Genomic DNA, 19,735 nt, shown 5'->3' with positions numbered 1-19,735 from the left:
CATTGCTTTTTTTGAATGCAGTTTATTTAATTGAATTGTGAGGCCAGTTTTCAAAAGTGTTCGTACGTTTGGGTGAAAGTGTTAGTGTTGCCCTGCAAAGGACTGGCGCCCCCTTCAGGGTGTGTCTCTGCTTTGCGGCCAGTGATTCAGTGTAGGCTCCGGACACACATTTACCCTAAACTGGATAAGCAGTTGCTTATTTTTTGTTAGGTCAAGAAATGGAAAAACAAGTGCCAAAAAATCATTTATTTTTGACCACAATTAATAAAATGAGAAGTATTGTACAAACATTTTTTCCCCAATGCACAATATATTTAAAGAAGTATAAATTTATACAAAGAGCTTATGAAAAACAAATAATCATATAAACACATTTCAAGTAAGGTATTGGCAAAATGCCCAGTAGCTGTTTAAGACTAGAGCACACAGCATTTTGTGTTGTCCATATGCAGCGATTTGCGTAACCACATTTGGCAGGAACTGTATTTTTTGCATACAAGGCAATGTAACCAGACTGCTAAAGGCGAGTACTGTGCATATTAAAGGCTCAGGACAACGTACAGTTCCACTACCAGGCAAGATATATACATAGAAGAGGGGTGGAATACAAAACTAATAGCATGACCTATCATTAACACATTTTTCACCCAGGGCTCCAGTTGTTAAAATATGTTCAGTGTGAGTGATTATTTGCAACATCACCAGTTTAAATAAATAAATAAACAATAAAGAAAGAAAACCCTGAGACAGACCTCACTGAATGAGAACAATACCCGCATCATTGTTAACCACCACTTTTCATTACTTCATTCACAGGTTGCTTCACCTAGTTCTGGAATCCTTATGTACATTATGTCAACGGAATTCCTCTAATCCTCCTCAGTTTCTCTAATCTTCAATAATACACAAATAATTTAAGATCAACATCTATATATCAATTTATAAAGGACATCATAGAACAATATAATCACATTTATTACCAAATAAATTATTTAAAGGGTACAGAATAATACTTTAAATACGGCTTTCATTTAGAATCAGTACGTTTGAGATTGTCCAATTTTGTCCACGAATGAGAGATTGTCACATAAGATTGTCAAATTGAAGTAACAATAAAATTATTGTTTATTGTTAATTATTGCAGTGGTCAAAACATGTGTAGCACCTTCTTCCCTTTGTTACAATTACTAACAGTGTTTTTTTTTCTATTTATAAGGGCTAGTTTGGTTGAGCACTTTGACTAAAAGGCCATAATGGTGACAAACATGACCAGCCTCCATCTTGCTGATTGTTACTTCATCTTTCTCTCACTTATTGAACTGTCTTGCTGGTGTGGTGTAGCAGTTTTATTCTCTTCCCTCCTCTTTTGTGGGACCCCAAAGAAAGGAGAACCACCCTCGGTTGCTTTGCTTCCCAGGGCTGCTTGCTTTCCTCATCTCCTGAAATGATCAAGACATACATCAAGACAAATCAAGACAGAAACTGAGGAACAGCAGAGATTAAACAGAATTTTAGGGACTCTGCAATATTGTTGGATAAAAAAAAAAAAAAAATTAAACAAAAAATAAAAATGTACCATTATCCAAAACTCTTCAAGGCTTCTGTAAAAAGACCTCAATGATATATTTGAAAGTGTATGTTCTTGATAAGAACCTATTAAAATGGTTCTGCATAGCCCTCTGCTATCATTAAGAAGACACATGAACTGAATTCTGATCGACTACCTGCAGAGTTCATGAACTGTTTTTAAAAACGTTCTCACTGAAGAAATTTTTGTTTCTGTTAATTTCTATTGGTCCATTTATCATGAAAATAATTTTTTTCAGAACCTCACCCCTTTGTCCAGCCAAGTGTCAAACTCATCACTCATCCTCCGCAGCTGCCGGCCATATTTCTTAGCTTTCCAAAGAGCAGCAGGAGCCGACTGTGAGCGTCCTCGGAATGGAGCTCCATCACCATCCTCTGCCCCATCTTCGTCCTCCCAGCGGCTGACGGTGTACACCTGCGACTCCGAGTACAGCCGGACACGAGCCCCAACCTCAGAGAGCTCATCTGGGTGAGTTAGTGAAAAACATATCACCCATTTTAATGCTTAGCAGACAGATCGCTCTTATCCAAATGTGTATTTTGTTGTTGTTTTCTCTACTGGCTCCTCCTCTTTTCAGTGTTTAAGCTGGTATATCTCTCACTGAATTTGATTGTGGGGGGTGGTGTGGTTGTTTTTGTACCTGCTGATGGGATGTGCCCACTGTCCATCTTTGAAGAATCCACATTCCTCTCTGCCTCTGATCCTCTGAATTCATCTGGGTCACCCATGGTGAAAACTGGTGTGGGTTAAATATTGCATTGTTTTGCCATTCATGATAATAAACATGGTGATTTCATAACAGACTAAAGCATGCACAAAAATCCAAGCCACAGTTTTACATTTTTTTCGTTCCATCTTAAAGTTAATTTCAGTATTAAACTGGATGCAGAATGTGTAAAATCTGGACCACTTAATGTGGAAAGTAAATTTCCAGTCAAATTAGTAAAAATTAAGTCAAGGGGCACTATCTATCACTGCATGTGTATGCAGAATAGTACTAGTTAGAAACCAGAATAAATTCTATCTCAGTAACAATGAGAGTAAAGTAAGTTTATTAAACAAATCACTGTATAACAAACTGATGTGATCGAAATAAAACATTCAGAAAAGCTACCTGTATTTGGGGATGGATTCCACCACAAAGGATTCAAAAGGGTTGGTTTTTCTTCAGTCAATGTTTTGGTGTTAAACACTTTCCTAAATCCCTCTCCTTCGCAGTTAAATCGAGCTCTCCTCAGTTTCAGCAAATATTGATTGCTCATGGCATGCGACACACCCAAACAACAAAAGCCAACATGGCTAATTATCAAGTTTCAAACCTAACGTCTTTATCCCGCTTTCCAACGCTGACATCGCCGATTTAAAATAAAGCAGAGCACTTTCCGCGACATTTAGTCGAAGTGATTGTCTTCGCTTACAATAAAGACTCCGCCGCTGCTCTATTCTGCCATGCGCCTGAGTCCTATCGCAACAACGTGGATGAGCTCATAGCAGTCCAGATATTATTGTTGTTGCCCATCGTCGTTTACAGGAGCGCTGTTCGCTCCCGTCCAATCGGAGGCCGTCGTGCGCTCTCCACCATCCAATCAGAGGCCGCTGCTAGGGTGTTTTGAGCAGCACTTTCGTGCAACGTCACTGTTGCGGTAAGGTTTCACAAGCTCGTGCTGTCTGTCCCGTGACTTGTTTACTCGCTTGGAGCGCGCGAACCAGAGGAGCGCCCAACCGCCAAACAATAAAACAATTCCACACAAAAACAAGCCCATTTATTTTATCCCGAATTAAAAGGTCCAAAATGTATCTACACAAAATACCCTGGATTATTAGCATTTGATGGCCTTAATTTTCAGAAACATGATGTAATTATTTGCTGTTGAGGTATTGGTTTTGCTTATCGTGAAGCTTCTACGTTAAACACTGTAGGCCCTTGCTGTTTATCAAAATGGCTTCCAATTCTTATGATGAAAAATGACGATATAAAATATTCATATTATTTAATATTAGCTCATGCTTTTCTAGAAATTGAATCGTTCTCTTTTAGACCCATAGAGGGAGACAAATGGCTGTGTTTGAGGTTGACGTTCCTTCCTTGCCCATATCACCCAGAAAAAGATTTTTGTACTTTTTACTTTTACCCCTCCTCTGAGAATAAGCAGGAATTAAACAAATAGACATAATATATTTTTCCTTTGCTCTTCTCAGATGGCTTTAAAAAACTTAATGAAGAGGTAAAACGCATTTTCAAGCTAGACCTTTGATTAAACTAAACAATACACTGTAATTGTATAGCAAATACCAAATATTCTTTATAGTATTTAAGTCTGATAAACTTGTTCTCAAGCCACTTATTTGTGGTCTTTGAAGAGTAAGCATTGTCCTATTGACAATAATATCTTTTAGCTGTGGGAAGCATGTATTTTTTATAATTTCTTTCTTGTGTTCAGGATCACAGTGGGCACAATGGAGGAAAACAACATACAGTGCACCAGTCCATCACAGGAAATCACACACACACACACACACACAAACACACCTTTGTGACAGAATGGTTGAACATTTTCACACTTTCACACATATGGACACTTTTGAGTCACCAATCCACCTACCAACATGTGTTTTTGGACTGTGTGAGGAAACCGGAGAACCTGGAGGAAACCCATGCGGACACAAGGAGAACACACAACTCCTCAGTGACAATCACCTGTAGCAGGACACGAACCCACAAACCCAGGATCCTGGAGCTGTGTGACAGCAACACTACCTGCTGCACCACTGTGTCACCATAGTTAGATCTTTCTCCATGTACCCTACATAATACTGTCATCAGTGTTCCTGGCTTGGGTAAATTGCATATGTGTGGAGGTACCCTTTATGTAGGGATGTATATTGGGATTTTTGGGTGATAAATGTGGCCATCAACGTGATACCTTTTGTGGTTATATCAGCAAGACAATGCCATGCCTCATTCTGTACATGCTACAGTAGTGTTACTACATAGATGGACGACGTACGCTTGCCTGGACAGCCTGCAGTGTAGATCTGTCTCCTGTGGCGCATTATGAAGAGGAGAAACAGACGTGACCACGGAGGGTTGAGAGTCTTGTAACAATCAAGAATGGGCAAAAATTCCACTTTCATATCTTCAACAATTGGTATATAAATTGTAAATTAAAATGAAAGTGATGTAGCTTCTGTCTCAACATTTTTTGTGCAATGCAGGCATAATAAAAAATACAATAAATTTGGAAGCATTTTCTTTTATTTTCATTTTCATTTCCTGAACAGCAGGCTCCTCTTTTTGGGTTGTTTTATTTCTGATAGGTTTAAAATATAAAAGAAATTAGATATTCATGCAACTCACAATAGTTCCTGGATTTATCTGTTTATGCTGTCCCATAATTTTGGAAATATTTGCATACAAAATTTCTTATCTGGAGAAATATAAAGTTATTTTGCAGATGCTGCAAAGATGCAACTCATTATAAGCAGCTCTCAACATTTGCACTGAAGTTTTTTCAAAAACTTATTTTATACTCTACAGAAAACCTCAAACGTTTAAAGGTGAAGTTCTCTGAATCTGTAGAAAAATGGACAGTTCCCTCAGAGTATACAGTTGTATTACCTGTTTCCAGATCTGTATCACATTGTGATTGATGGTGTTACAGCCAAGTTAGGTTTAAACATTAACTTAAGAGTACTTGTAAGGTATACTTGTATTTTAGAAACGTTTCAGTGTCATATCCATGTAGTACTAATACATTAAACTGAAGGCAGCCCTTTACAGCCTTATAGATACAGCCCAGATAAGCTGGGATGATTGTTTTCTGTAATGTTTTTTGAAATAAACAGCTTTAATAACCCTTACATACAGTACAAGTAATATATTCTTAAAATGAAACAATTTTGGCTATTCCTCAAAAATGCAATGTTTAATGATCTAATGCAACATCTAAAGATACCTCCAGGATTCTGGCCTCTTTGAGGAGCCTGAAACACTTCCTCCTAGCAGGCATATGGGTGCCATTTCTGAGATATACTCCACCCACTGCAATCTTCTCTGGCAAGAACGCTGGCACTGGGCCTGTGAGTACTATTAGGAGAATAGATTTGGAAGCATCTTGGAGTAGTCCTGGTTCTGCTGGTTGTATTTTAATTATTTAAATAATTTAAAATATTTCTCTTTTTATTTTCTCAGATGAAACATATTCAAAACTAAACACTCTTTCAGACCCATAGTACTGAGATGTTAGGTGTGGAGAATTTTGAATTTTACCACTCTCTTGTCTAAGTATCTCCAATCACAGCACTGGATTCACGTTTATGTGAGAGTGCAAAGATGTGGTAAACAAAATGGCAAAAAGTAGAATGTAAAAACAGCAAAACCAACAGAAACCAAGAACATCTGTGATGCACTTCACACCACTGTGCGCTTGAGTGTGGTGTGAGCTGTTCATTTCCGTTTAAAGGAAAAAGCGCTGAAACTGGTCATTCTGTACAGGGCTGTTTATACAAGAGAAGAACGGTGCTGTGGTGCGTGATCCTTGTTATATTTCGACCAAAGCAGACATTCCATGAGGTGCCCAAGGAGATGTGTGGAATATAGGTATAATAAGTCACATTAGAATTAGTGTCAAAAATAGGAGACAATTATTTTCAAAAGAACTTATCAGAAGGGGGACTTATGTGATGATCCATTTTTATCTTTTGAGAAATTTATATTTAAAATACTTGGTATTTCCACCTTTGTATTTTACAGTAGTTCAGTGCAATCTGGGGGAAAAATTTCTGTTTTCCAAAAAGATATTGTCACTATGTAGTGAAAAATATGCATCTCCATTTTTTGTGGATTTTCATTTCACTAGTTACCCCCTGGCCGTCCAAGTCTGAAGCTGAGCGTCAAAATAAAACCATGAGAAATTTGCTTGCGGAACACTTCCTGTCATCTTCATTAATTGGTGTAAAGTGTCCAGTATAGAACCAGTGCAAACTCTTTTCTTACAAAACAACTTTTGTGTGCCTTTCAGATAAGAATTACAGAAAACACTTAATTATTTTTCATTGATTTGACATAAAAAAGAATCACCATAATAACCAAGAACTCCAAATATTTGAGTGGATGTGTGCTTTGTTTAAACAACGATGTATGATATAGCTAAAAACCAGCCACCAACATCAGAACCACGGGTGGTTTGTTCCTTAGGGCAATAGGGCGACGCACCACCAAAAGGGAAAGGGAGGATTTTTTTTCTTTTATTCTGCTACAGCAAAAACCCAGGGCTCTGTATTAACTAAGTTCTGCCAGATGGTTTGTCCCACCTCTAAGTATCACAGTCCAATCAGCGTTAGGTTTTATGTACAGTCCCACCTTTGTTTTGGGCGGGGGGGCAATTTCCAGATGGTGGAAAATTGCCCCAGACTCCTCGCATAAACTCTTATGTTAATTATGTATATTCTCAGTGGGTTCCAGGAGGACTCACATCAACGTATTTACCTCATAAACAAGGTGAAGTGTGTTCCAAATGGCCCCCTACTCTTTTCCCTACATTACTTACTATGTAGTGAAGTACATAGTCAATAGGGCACTGATTAACTTTGTGCACAACACTACACTGATACCCGGAGCAGTCAGAGCCATGTAGAGAGAGCAGCTAGCATTCTGGTGAGTATGACTTCCGTAGACTTCACAATGTTTACGTACTAGAGGGAGTGCTATAATGTGAGATATTGGCAGAAATATATTTGTTTATTTCCACAGCTGATTGTTGATTCGCTGTAGTGGCAAATAACTTTATTAAAGATTTTTATAATTTTTAAAATTTTATAATTTTTAAAATTTTTTATAATGAACTCCTGGATAAAGCTCTCCTCAAATACTGTACAGTACGTAGATAAAGAGGATGCTTTATGAATCTACTGGTTACTGGTGGTATTTCTATATGAGGTGACCACAGAAATAAAACTCTTCAACGTTAGATGACTCTATCAAATTAGATTACTAATTAATTTGTACAGTGCAATGTGCCAATTTACTGGTGTCTCCTCCGAGGTGTGTTCCTGCCTTGCATGATTCCGGGGTGGGCTCCGGTCCCACCGCAATCCTTTACTGGATAAGTGGTTACAGACAATGAATGAATGAGCCAACTTTCTATACGGCTAGCTCTAAATTTGTCCAGTTAGAAAGTCACCTTAGCAGTTACCGCAACAACTGCCATCCCTGAGAGATTTTGCAGGAACCGCCACTGATCAGAGCGTATGTCGTCAAATTGTTTGTGATTTGCTTTGAGAAATTCATGGGTCCAGTTAACGTCCTGCTAATGGGGCTCATGCCTGTCCAATTCCAATGTCTCTCACAGAGACCCCCCCCCCCACTCTCTGCAGTCCACACTGCTCAGCAAATACGCCTTCCTCTGTTACCCGCCAATGTTACCTTGCACAGACTGCAGGACTGAGAGAAAGAGGGAGAAAGGGAGAGCTCTCATTTGCATACCTTTCTTCTCTCTCTTGTTTCTCCAGGCGAATTATTAGCGATGTTTGACTCGTGTAGGAATATTTCTTTGAACCGATTCTTTTCTGTAACTTGGTGGAACCGATTCTTTTCTGTAACTTGGTGGAACCGATTCACACGAGCGATTGAATTGTGTTTTCTTCACAGTCTTTAGGATAGTTAATACAAATACTACTACTACAACTAATTATTATTATTATTATTATTATTATTATTATTATTATTCGACGTCATTTAACACCTCAAACACAGCTTGTATACATGTTTTGAGTTTCTTTTTTAGATGTGTGTAGCTCATTCTTTCTGATTTCTAAATTCTATTATATGTAACAATTTATTACATTTGTATAATGTACATTGTTCATATCTGGTTAACACATACAACATATATCTTTACTGAGGAATGCCTTATTGCAAAATTGTTTTCCATTATCTTATGCATTTGCTGCTGGGCCTACTATTAAAAATAAAGTAAATTGTAAATGTATCTAAAACAAATGGATGTACAACATTCTGGAATTAAGCTCTTTAGACAAAGTTGGCTAGATTTGTTTATCAGTGATTTGGTGAATCGGAGTTTGGGTTTGAATCAAACAATTTACATGAATCGATTCACTAAAGTGAATCATTACTACAAGCGCTGCGCCTCGTTAGCAGGTCTTCTCATTCACTGAGCGCCCTCTCTCTCAGCCTCGGTTCTTCATCATGCTCTCCGCCAGAGCTACCGTCTTCTCGCCCGGGTCCATCATCTTCGAGAAAACAACTCTTTATTTTCCCGCCTATTTCTCTTTGAAATGCAACCGTTCTCTGAGGAGCCTTTATTAGTTTTTCACGACAGTACTTTTTGTCTTTGGAATCAACTGCGGTCGATGTGCCCAGACGTTTACATCTGGCACCAGTGACTAGACACAGCTTTCGACAGGTTTTATTTAGAACTGATAAGAAAACGGGATTTATGGCTGACAGCCTTCCCAGAGGCGTTTAAATCCGGAATGAAGATTTGGTTTTGTTCTTTTGTGCACCATTAATTGTAAGGAAAGGAAAATGTACCTTCGTATTTTTGGCTATGGTGTATAGAGCTGAGTTAGATTGATAGGGCTTCATTTCATTTTCCTTGTGTATGTTTCATCAGAAGTGTTGGCGATAAGCCGAGAGGACCCTGCGGACCTGAGAGATGTGTTGAGTTGTGAGTGGTGAACAGCGCCGAGGACACAGAAATTCCCTCAGAACACAGGAGCTTCTTCGGACTGTGAGTACAGCCCAGTCACTGTGGCTTTGACACATTACCTGTGAGCAAGAGGTGCACGTTTATTCAAACAAGTGGGGGATTCCTCCCTCTGAAGCTTTGGGTACAGCAAATCAAATGTAGAACCATGGAAGTAAGGTCATAGAGTTATGATTAACATGTTCTAATTTCATACATAATCACAGGGCTGAGACTGAATTTGAGGGACATCTCTAACTACAGATTGTGTGATTTAAATGCTCCAGCCCATTTCCTTCAGAAAGAAACATATTCTTTACACTTTCTTATTTTTATCTTTTTGATTGGACACTGAGTGTAGTGTGTTAGATTGTCAGGTAAGAGTATATTCTTCTTTTGTGTTACATAGCTCTAGTACACCAATATTTTAAATGGCAGAAACGTCACACCAACTCCCTTAAAATATTCTGTACACAATATATGTCACAATACATTTTCTCTCAGATACAATGCAATAAATCAAATAGTGCCACATTTGGAGAAAAAACATTTGGAGATTTACTGCACTGTAGTAAATCCAGATGAACCAGACTAATTATGTTCTCTCTGTAATGAAACATGTTTTTCATTACTATAATGATGACATAATAAGTATTCATAGAAAGAAAATATAGCTCGTTGTCATATTGCCCACACATAGCTATGACAGTACATATTTCCAGTCGTTGTCATTTCAGTCGCCTGTCCAGTTCAGGGTTGAAGTGGGTTCGGAGTCCACCTGGAGTCACTGGGCGTAATGCAGGAACACACCCTGGACCGGGTGCCATTCCATCACACTCATATATGCTCACAACATTGGCCACTTTGCTATGGCCTATTCACTCACCACTGTGTGTTTTTGGACTGTGGGAGGAAACTGGAGAACGCAGAAGAAGCTCTCGTAGACACTGGGAGAACACACCAAACTCCTCACTTCAATAAAACATTTCCCTTTTGATGGAGTCAGTTATATACATAGCCTGACCAGCATGTTTTATAATTATTTTAAGAAAATAACCATATTCTGATACATTTGAAGACCATTTCATAGAAAAAGGAAGGTCAGTTCTTTTGCAACTGTAGTGTGATTGCTGTCAGAATAAGAACATGTGTTTTTCATTTTTATGAATGGAAAATTACAACCGAACTTTGTCAAAATCTCAGGTTGAATGGACCAATAGAAATGCTCCAAAATAACTTGCAATAAAATATCTTGACATCAACTTACATTATAAGTTAATAGAGTTTTAGTCAACACCAAGACCGAAACACATCGCATCCAAGACCATTTTAACAATTTTTTGAAAATACAAAAATAAAATAAGAAATTGGAAAACTGTTTGGTAGTTCATTGTACATTTATTAAATATGATAGATACTAATAAGTAGTTCAGCTAAACATTATTGAGATGTATAATTCCAGATATGGCAGACAGTGAGCAGGTGAAAAATACACAGGGTCCTTGGTCTGAAATCTAGTACTAGAACTCTAGTTCAAACAGTTAAAGGAGGTACCATTTTTAACAACCACCTGTTGAAACCACCAATATTGCCTTTTAGAATTGCAAAAAGTTTGGGGGAGTATCCCCCCACTGCATCCCCCTCTTCCCCCAGTGTTGTGCTGTAAACATATTCAGAGACAGGCTTATTGGGACAATTTGAATGGAGTAGAACAAACGAACACATGTAGCTCATAACAATGGTCAGTTCACAGCGTTCTTTCACTGAATTAGAATATATGGAGAAATTAATTCCAAAGTAGTGTATACTGGTTTGTGACAAGTTTAAATATGATGAGTTTCACAAACAATGGTAGCATATTTGAAAACACATTAATGTGGCATTGGTCAGAATATAGCATTTCTATTTCTTGTATAAGGCCCATTACTAAGAATAAAAAGAGCATTACAAGTTGTTTATAATGTGTTCATGTTTGTTTCTGAACAATTTTTTGTTGCATGCTTCCTAAATCATGAAGCACTGTGGAACAAGGAATAATACCCTGCATGCTCCTTTATTAAGAGGTGTAATACTTGCTTTTGCAGGGAACATTTCATCCAAAATTTCATCTCGAGACGAATTTCTAATAACCAAGGCAATCTGTCACCTCTTTCTCTCTCCTGGTGGCTAAGAAGCAGGTATGTTCACACTCATCCTGTCAGCCAAAAAGTGATTTAGACTTTGACAGGTCTGAACTTTGTGTGTACTACACAATCAAACTTTAACTGGCTGATTCCTGCAAAAGTAGCTTGTGAGTTCTTTGATGTATGTTTCATAATGAGCCTTCAGCTACTGCAATATGTATGTTTCCCACTCTCTGAGCTTGTGCCACGTTCAGATTGGCTCCCAGCACTTATAAGACACCGTTCTCATGGAAACGCTCTCATACTCCCACTATAGAAACAGCCCACCTGTTTCATACAAACATATTCTCATGATGATAATGATACACCAGCATTCTGCTGTCTGTTGAGAAGTATCTGTCCCTCCAGATGCATAGAGAATGACGTATTTAATCTTATTAAAAACAGGTTTTTAAAATGTTCTATGCATGAATGTACATAACGCTGTGAGAGTTATTACAGAGTCGCTTGATCCCTCTTTATTTAAGTTTATAATCGTTATGGAATCAATAGCAGACGAGGGTTTTACAAGTTGTTGTAGAAGAGTATAGAAAAGAAAAGCAAATATAAAACACATGAGTTTGAAAAACCATATTCCATTGCATCTTAGTGCTTTGAGAACTTTTATAATCTTTTCTTATTTGATGTTTATTAGATACATTAGATACATTCCAGTTATTTTGCCATTGTTTCAGAATTAATTTATTTGGAAAAATATTTGGATTTTTTGGGTGATAGATGTTGTTCATGTGCTCGCACTCCACAGTAAACTGTGAACCTGTGCTAAATTAGTTGTAAGATCAAATCTTCCCTCGATATTCTTGTGTCCTGAGTTGTCACCTATGAATCAGAAGTGCTATGTGATTTAGCTCATGATAAGAATGATGGAAAGAAACAGGCTGTTGGCTCAAACTGTAAACTGCTATGGAGTGTCCTTTTCAGCTTTGCTCTTTGTGTTGACAATGCCTAAGAGTGGTATAACAGGATTAGTGTGGTGTTCTATTGAGGGTGCTGGAATCCTCATACTCCCTCTAACTATGCTCCTATCTGCTTTAAAGAAAGAGAATAATTCATACAGCCTCTCTGAACAAGAGTATTCTGCATTGAGGCCAGTGCATTTTATACTAGTGCTATACACTATACTCTTACAAATAAAATAGGTGCTTACCCACATCAGTGGATCAGTCTTTAGTGAACTAGTTGTGTTAAAGAGTTGGAGCATTTTTTAATGTTGAAAAATGAACCCTTCTGTTGTTTAAGTATTTTTGTATTATGTATAAGATCCTTTACTGACCTGCTTTAATTAATAAGAAATACAAATCTGACGAGTCATTGGATGATGATTGTAGTTATATGTATTTTGACAGCATTTATTTGTAAAACTGTAGATGAGCAGTGCTGATATATTGCAATCTTTTGCAGTGCAATATTTAAAAAGATAATTGTGTTGGTGTAGTACCTTATAAAGGCTTAAGTTATTTTCCTATTATGCAAAGGTTTATAATTTAAGGGTGCTTCCTAAATCCTTTACAGGAAAAGTAGGCAAAATTTAATATTGCTGTTCCTGGACTCCCCTTAGAGTTGTCCAAAAAATCTAGAGGAAGTGGGTTTTCCTATCCTCCTCCAAAAGGTACACTGTCCAGTTTCTGCAGTGCTAAGCCCAGCATAGCAAACGGCAGAGGGTCTGCTCACTCTATTGCAGATCAGTGAAGTATCCCAATGATTTTAAGCTGTAATTTTAAGGTAAAAACACCACATAGTAGGGCGGCACGGTGGCGTAGCAGGTAGTGTCGCAGTCACACAGCTCCAGGGACCTGGAGGTTGTGGGTTTGATTCCCGCTCCGGGTGACTGTCTGTGAGGAGTTGGTGTGTTCTCCCCGTGTTGGCACTCAAAAGTGTGTGTGTGTGTCTGTGTTTCCCTGTGAAGGACTGGCGCCCCCTCCAGGGTGTATTCCCGCCTTGCGCCCGATGATTCCACCCTGAATTGGATAAGCGATTACAGATAATGAATGAATGACACCACATAGTGTTCCTTTAAAACATATAGAAGTTGTTTCTAAACATCTATGTACTTGTAGATGGAGCTGAATTATAAAAAATGTATAATTGCAGTTTTTCTAATCAACTTTGTGATTGCAATTTAAAGGTGAATGTTAGGAATTTTTAATCATTGATGACAGAGATAAGACAGAGGCTAGTGTAGTTCTACTGGGTAAATTCCCAATCAACGCTTGTTTAGATGTCTTTAAATTATGTACGATATATTTACAAATTCAGCTCTTGTATTTTATATAATGGTCCCTCTTTGTTATCATGCCAAGGAAACCTCTTTGGCGTCCTTATTTTGATATTTCTAAGAGTGCTGTGTTGTTTCCTTTTATGCACTCTCTTGTTTTGAAGGATCTTGGTTTCACTGGCTTTATGTCTGCCCTAATGCAGATTCCCATTACTCACCGCTTAAGCTAATCTTAATGTTGCTTGTGGACTGAGAATAATCCCACTCTTGCTAAGGGCAGAATTCAAGAAGTGGTTTGTTTCCACTTTGCTCTGTTCATTATGTGGTGTGTCAGAAAGCTTCCCTTCATGAGATGCAAATTTTGGCAGAGCGGGCCAACATCCGTTAGCCTGTTGTATGGAATGTGTCTTAATCGTGGATCAGTTCCAGCAGGCTTTAAAGCCTGAGAATGTACTCTGATGAGCCCAGGGTTTAGCCCAGGGCATCTGCATACGTTCAGGAATTATTTGTGTCTGAGTAAATGGGTTTGCACGGACACATTTTTCTCTCTTTCCTTCATCCTGCTGTCTTGGAGGGCAAAGGCGTTGGTGTAGTTCTAAGTTTTTGGTCATAAGCAGAGGTCCTGCTTCATCCGTATTGCTGTTTTTCTCCTGCTGCTGCGGTGTGTGGGAGTATGTGTGCTGTGTCTTTCACTTGGCTGTGATACACTGTGTGTATCTGAGGCATAATGGCACATGGCTGGCTGCTTCTCTATCAGCTCTGTCAGCAGTATTAGCATAGAGGCAAGGGCCAGACCCCCCAAACTGTCATATTTCGCCTGATCCAATATGTACCCCATCCAATGAACCATCTGTACATTTAGATGACCATTCCTGTGAAAGCTAGTCAACTGAGCCAGTGGCTTCAATTAAAGTGTCTTTTTCTTTGTCAGTTTGAGCCTAAATAAGGCTATTATTCAAGAGCTGTTCTGGAAAACTGCCTTATTCATAAAATGTGAATAGAAATAGGGTTGGGTCATATACGGGTAATACTGTATACTGCAGTATTTATAAATGGTGACGGTATTTGTGGCATGTGTGTGAGGTGTCAAATTTCTGTTCTGTGTCTTTAAGTACAAAGTTAATTCATGTTCATTCTCTAAATATGTGTGTTTTGAGCCTCAGTTCACTGAAGTGTGCTAAACCACAAGTGCCTATTAGCTGGCCACCTATGCTTCTAAAATATGTAGAACCTGTCAGCATGCATGTTAGTGTGCTGTGCTGAGCTGAGCTGGACTGAACAGCTCCAAAAGCCCTCCACTCATGAGGCTCCCACAGCCCTGCACCCAACCTCAGCCCACTCCACTGTAAGACCGTATACTGTGTTAATATTTTGAGAAGGGATGAAAAATGTGGATACCGCCCATCCCAAACCTAAATATAATATAAAAAAAGACAGCATGCATTTTTTGCTTTTCAATTTGCAAATGTAATATTTATCAAATAAAACAGGCATTTGCAATTACAAAAGAATCAATCTCAAACATTTTAGTTGGTGGAGCTTCACAGATTTTCTAAAAATTGATGACTTGTCTGACCATTCCCTGGTATTTCATGGGCATTTCCTTAAAGCATAATATACATTTCAGGCCAGTACTCTGTGGTATGACAGAACATTATGGTAAAATCAATCAGCTCTTCACTGGATTAATTGTCAGGTTCTCAAGATTAGCCTTCATGGAATTTTTAATTTCAGGTTTAATATCTGCATGCTGTTTTACTGCTAGAATTGTGATGCACAGACTGAAGCTGTGATTTCTCACTAGAGCAAGTGTATGTTCCTCTGGGTTCCTGCTAATTATTTGCACTTTGTAGATGCTTTATGAATATCTTTCACAACCCCCACCCCCTGCTCCATCTCCTCCCCTGATTCTTTTTATAGCTGTGTATCACAGTGCAGAAGTAGTTCCTATTATGTGTATATATTGTATATAAGTCTCTTTTTCTTTGCTTTGAATACTAACACTGGTGAATAACAATGCTGAAGTTAATAGAATATTGTTTAGCTAAACATGATGCCGTTTTTGCCAATCATCTGGACAGTGTGCTCCAGTTTGAAAGCAGCTCTTTGCATGAGGAATATGAAGTATACACTTTTTTCAAATAAAGGTCATAAAAGTAGCCCCAGTGCATAGTTTCTTGAAGAACCAATAGTAAATAAGATGTGTGAATGTGAAGATCACAGAAAGTTTATGAATCATCCACATAACTTTTCCCTTAAACATCAGCATTGGTTTGAATTTGACTGATATTTCAAACAGATAATGGGTAATGCATTTATTTAAGTATGGAACAATAGATTGTTTAGGAAATGCTGGGCTATTGGGCAAACTGCCTGAATTTTATTCATTGTATTGTGTATTTGTTCCATAATGGCACTAAATGTCCTAACAGATGATTATACATCTGCATCAGCAAATACATGATTGAAAATTTTTGAATATGGGCATTAGTTCACAATTCCTATATAGATGCAGTCGTGTGCTAACAGTAGGTTTGGACAAAAAATGAGCATCTGTATATCGCAATATATTGTAATGAGATAACGATATGATTTGAATATACATTATTAACAGCATCTGTCACTGAAGGACGTTCATTACAGGAAGCTGCCATCAGTATCTCATGCACTTTTAAAGTTAGTTGAAGAATGTAAATATTGACAAAGCCAAGAGGTTTATCGGTATTGGGATTATATTGCATCATCCAAAATTAAGAAATATGTGTTATAAATTTTGGGCATGTTGTTAAGTGAAGATTTTATCCCAATTAAAGGATTTTACCTAAAAATGTGAGAGTGTGAGACAGGCCAAAATTATAATGTTGCAGTTCTCTGAAGACAATTTAAACAACAGCATATTAATATTTAATTTTCCTTGAGATTGGTCAGTTCAGAGAGCTTAAAAACAAATGCAGTTATTCAATGTTCTTCAGGTACTGCTGATATAAAAAAAATGTACATTACAATTGTTATTCTGATCAATAACATTAATATTATTTCACAAAATATATTGAATTATACTTCCAAGTTGGGAACTGTTATGGAACCTTTACTACAAAGGTTGTAATTTTATAGGAGTGTCCTGAAAGTGTGCCTAAAGGTGAAACACCTGAGTGATTGAGGGTTGATTGTATTAAAGACAAACGCAGATAGAAGTCAGTGGTCTTCACACTACACGAGTAACTGTTGTAAAGTCACTGTCCATGGTCCTGAATCTACATCTGACTTGTGTAAGGCCACACTCACATTACAATCCTCATACATCACTTCCAATATTTTGCTCAGATCAGATTTTGAAAGTTCATATTCATAAATGTAAGTGTCCTGTATCTGTCTGTAATGTCAATGAATCTGTCCCCTGAAACAACACGTGTGCACAAAAGGATGTGTTTATGCACATTGCTTTTGTCACCGACAACAAAAAATATATTTGTGAGATATTCGTGTGTATTAAAAATACACACACATTACTCTCTTGCTCGGGAGGAGAGCAAACAGATCATATACTGTACATGAGTAGGATGAGAGGGTAAAACATTTCCAGCTTTTACTGCCGCACAAAGAGATCGGTAGAATCCCAAAGTGTCTCCAATGGCACTATGTAGTACACAATGGGCATATAATAATGGTTTCTGCAATAACATAGTGCGTGTAGAAATATAAAACCATTTGCATTAGATTATAACCTTCACATCTTGCTGTTGAACTAGTTCCCTGTCTGAATAGAGTACATTTAGTTTTAAAATTTGTTATGTGCACTCTGCAGGGAGGATGGCACTCTTTCGAACTTCAGCATCTCCTCCATTTTTATTTTTCCTGAGACGACAGCATTAAATATATGCATACAGGCAAAAAAGACACATAAAAACCAATCTGGTTGTTCACTTTCATGCCGCATGCCCATGATCCAGATTCATATCCGGTCTAGAACCACATGTTAAAGTTACTCAAATCTGCTTTGAGAAAGTTGGATTTGGTACGTCCACACAGCCCTGATAACATGAGATCTGAGTCACATTAAGGCAACAAATCTGAGTCACTTCAGCCTGGTAATGTGAACGTACCCTAAGCTGCACAAACCCTTTATGAATGAAGACTCCTTTGTCCTACATTTCTTTCCCTGTTCTTTAAAGGTAAAATTTGATAAAATTCAACAGTGCTGATACTCTCTACTCTACTCTAAGTCTGAACACTAGACCTTGGAACATTACTGAGAGAATTAAAATGCAATCAGTCACATAACCATTACTGAGGTCAGGTCCTAATGTTGAATGATTGGTTCTGAAACACAAACACCTCTCCAGTACATTCTTAAGGTACACACTTCATTTGTTTCACAGATCAAAACTGAAGGCTTTGTACACATTAAGTTAGTGTTTGGCACTGAGCGTGGTGGCATTAGTATTGAGATTGAACCGACTCTGTGCACAAACAGTGTGAACTGTGTTAATGGATGATTTCTGCTACTTCAACATATACCAATTGCTGACACAGACATTCACACAGTTCACACAGAGTTGGTAATCTCCATATAAAGTGTATATGTGTCTTAAAATATTTGGACAAATAATTAATCTTACTTTGATTGGCGTGTTGTGTGGTGTTCTTTTTTCTTTTTTTAAAAAAGTACACTAAACAATGGTAACCATATAGAAGTGGTGTAAATCATTACCAGATAAATTAGATTTCCAACAGTGTGAAACCCCCAGCAAATGGCACACACTGCAGTTTTTGTTATTGATCAATATTTCTAAAACTAAAAATCAATTTAGTTGTGTGACAACTCTCCTATAGACAATTTATCACACAGCACCAAGTGAAATACATTTTTTGGTTGTATTTTTTCTCTGTGCTTTTTTCAGGAGTGTACTACAGACAGGGACTGTTTGTACTGTTTGATGTACACTCAGTGTTGTGTGGTAGATATATGGCCAGTTCCAGTAATGATCTGGTAGCTCAAGGTGGAAGCCTCCGTGGTCGGTGCACAGACTGTAGATCAGTGTTTTTTAGGATGCAATGGGAAGAGACTGGTGCTGGGCCATTGATTTCTCTGCCTCACTTTAATAAGTGCAAACAGAGTCGGAAGTGTTCACGCGTCAGCACCGTGCACAGCATACGCAAAGAAGACACGTCTTTCTCTTCTGTCTGTCTTTCTGTTTGTCTCTTTCTTTATTGGTTTCTCTATATTTGTTCTGTCGGGATCTGCTTTTCTTTCAGTCTCTCCTTATTTCTCTACCCCTTTATTTCTCCCGTTTGTCTGTCTCTCTCTCAGTTTCACTTTAATTCTCTCCACTTCTTTCGCTCCTTAACTCTCTCCCTCTCTCTCTCTCTCTCTCTCTCTGTCTATCTCTCTCTATCTCTCTCTCTATCTCTCGCTCTCTCTCTCACTGTCACTCACTTCCTTTTTTGTTTTGTTCTACATATCAGTCTCTCTCTCTCTCGCTCTCTCTCTATCTCTCTCTCTTCCCCTCTCCCTCCCTTTCCCCCTCTCTCTGTCTGTAGAGACATGCTTGAGGTGAACAGATGCAATATGTGTGTCCTGCTCTGCTCTTCTTTCTCTTGTACTCCCCTAGAATGTAAATTAGGAAGGGCTACGTCTACTCAAGTCTCTCTCTCTCTCTCTCTCTCTCTCTCTCTCTCTCTCTCTCTCTCTCTCTCTCTCTCTCTCTCTCTTTGTGTGTGTGTGTGTGTGTGTGTGTGTGTGCGCTTGTGTGCACGTGTGGCTCAGTACCATGGCCAGCATTGCTGCACAACTCTGTGAGTGTTTTACTCATGGCTGGGCAGTCTCTGTGGGTTTGCTTAATATGTAACAATGGCTCCTAAAAAATCCTTCCCTAGCCTGCAAACTTTACCCCATTCAAATAAAGGTGCCTTTTCTTTTATTTCATAATAACTGACCCAACAACAACTGCATTTCCTACTGACAGTGTCTGAAACAAACATTTCATTTGTATGTTTACATGGGGGTTTATTACTGTTTCTGAAAGAGCTACTAATTTAAATT

At 38.2% G+C, this 19,735-nt stretch overlaps 2 protein-coding genes across 4 annotated transcripts in view; one reads left to right on the top strand and one right to left on the bottom strand.

Moving 5' to 3' along the window:
• Positions 1-226: 226 nt before the first annotated feature.
• bada (BCL2 associated agonist of cell death a) lies at positions 227-3,100 on the bottom strand. 2 transcript variants are annotated; one of them, XM_066646233.1, is made up of 4 exons: positions 2,703-3,100; positions 2,229-2,324; positions 1,835-2,052; positions 227-1,439 (listed from the first exon to the last, which is right to left on the bottom strand). In XM_066646233.1, the coding sequence occupies exons 1-4, from the start codon at positions 2,848-2,850 to the stop codon at positions 1,347-1,349; spliced, it is 555 nt and encodes a 184-aa protein (XP_066502330.1). In that variant the 5' UTR covers positions 2,851-3,100; the 3' UTR covers positions 227-1,346. The 2 variants fall into 2 exon arrangements, with proteins under 2 accessions (XP_066502330.1, XP_066502331.1); XM_066646234.1 differs by having other exon boundaries at positions 2,229-2,303.
• Positions 3,101-8,786: 5,686 nt separating this feature from the next.
• The window catches only part of slc8a4a (solute carrier family 8 member 4a), a 97,029-nt gene continuing 86,080 nt past the window's right edge, over positions 8,787-19,735 (top strand). Inside the window, exons 1-3 of one of the 2 annotated variants that reach the window (XM_066645489.1) lie at positions 8,787-9,120; positions 9,223-9,339; positions 11,379-11,471. The gene's annotated coding sequence lies outside the window, so the exon portion shown is untranslated. The remainder of the gene's footprint in view (positions 9,121-9,222; positions 9,340-11,378; positions 11,472-19,735) is intronic. The other variant, XM_066645490.1, reaches the window with a different exon arrangement.

Source organism: Hoplias malabaricus, chromosome 15 (genome assembly GCF_029633855.1).
Source record: "Hoplias malabaricus isolate fHopMal1 chromosome 15, fHopMal1.hap1, whole genome shotgun sequence".
NCBI lineage: Eukaryota > Metazoa > Chordata > Actinopteri > Characiformes > Erythrinidae > Hoplias > Hoplias malabaricus.
Note: the sequence above shows the minus strand (reverse complement) of the source record. Positions and strands in the feature narration are given on the sequence as shown.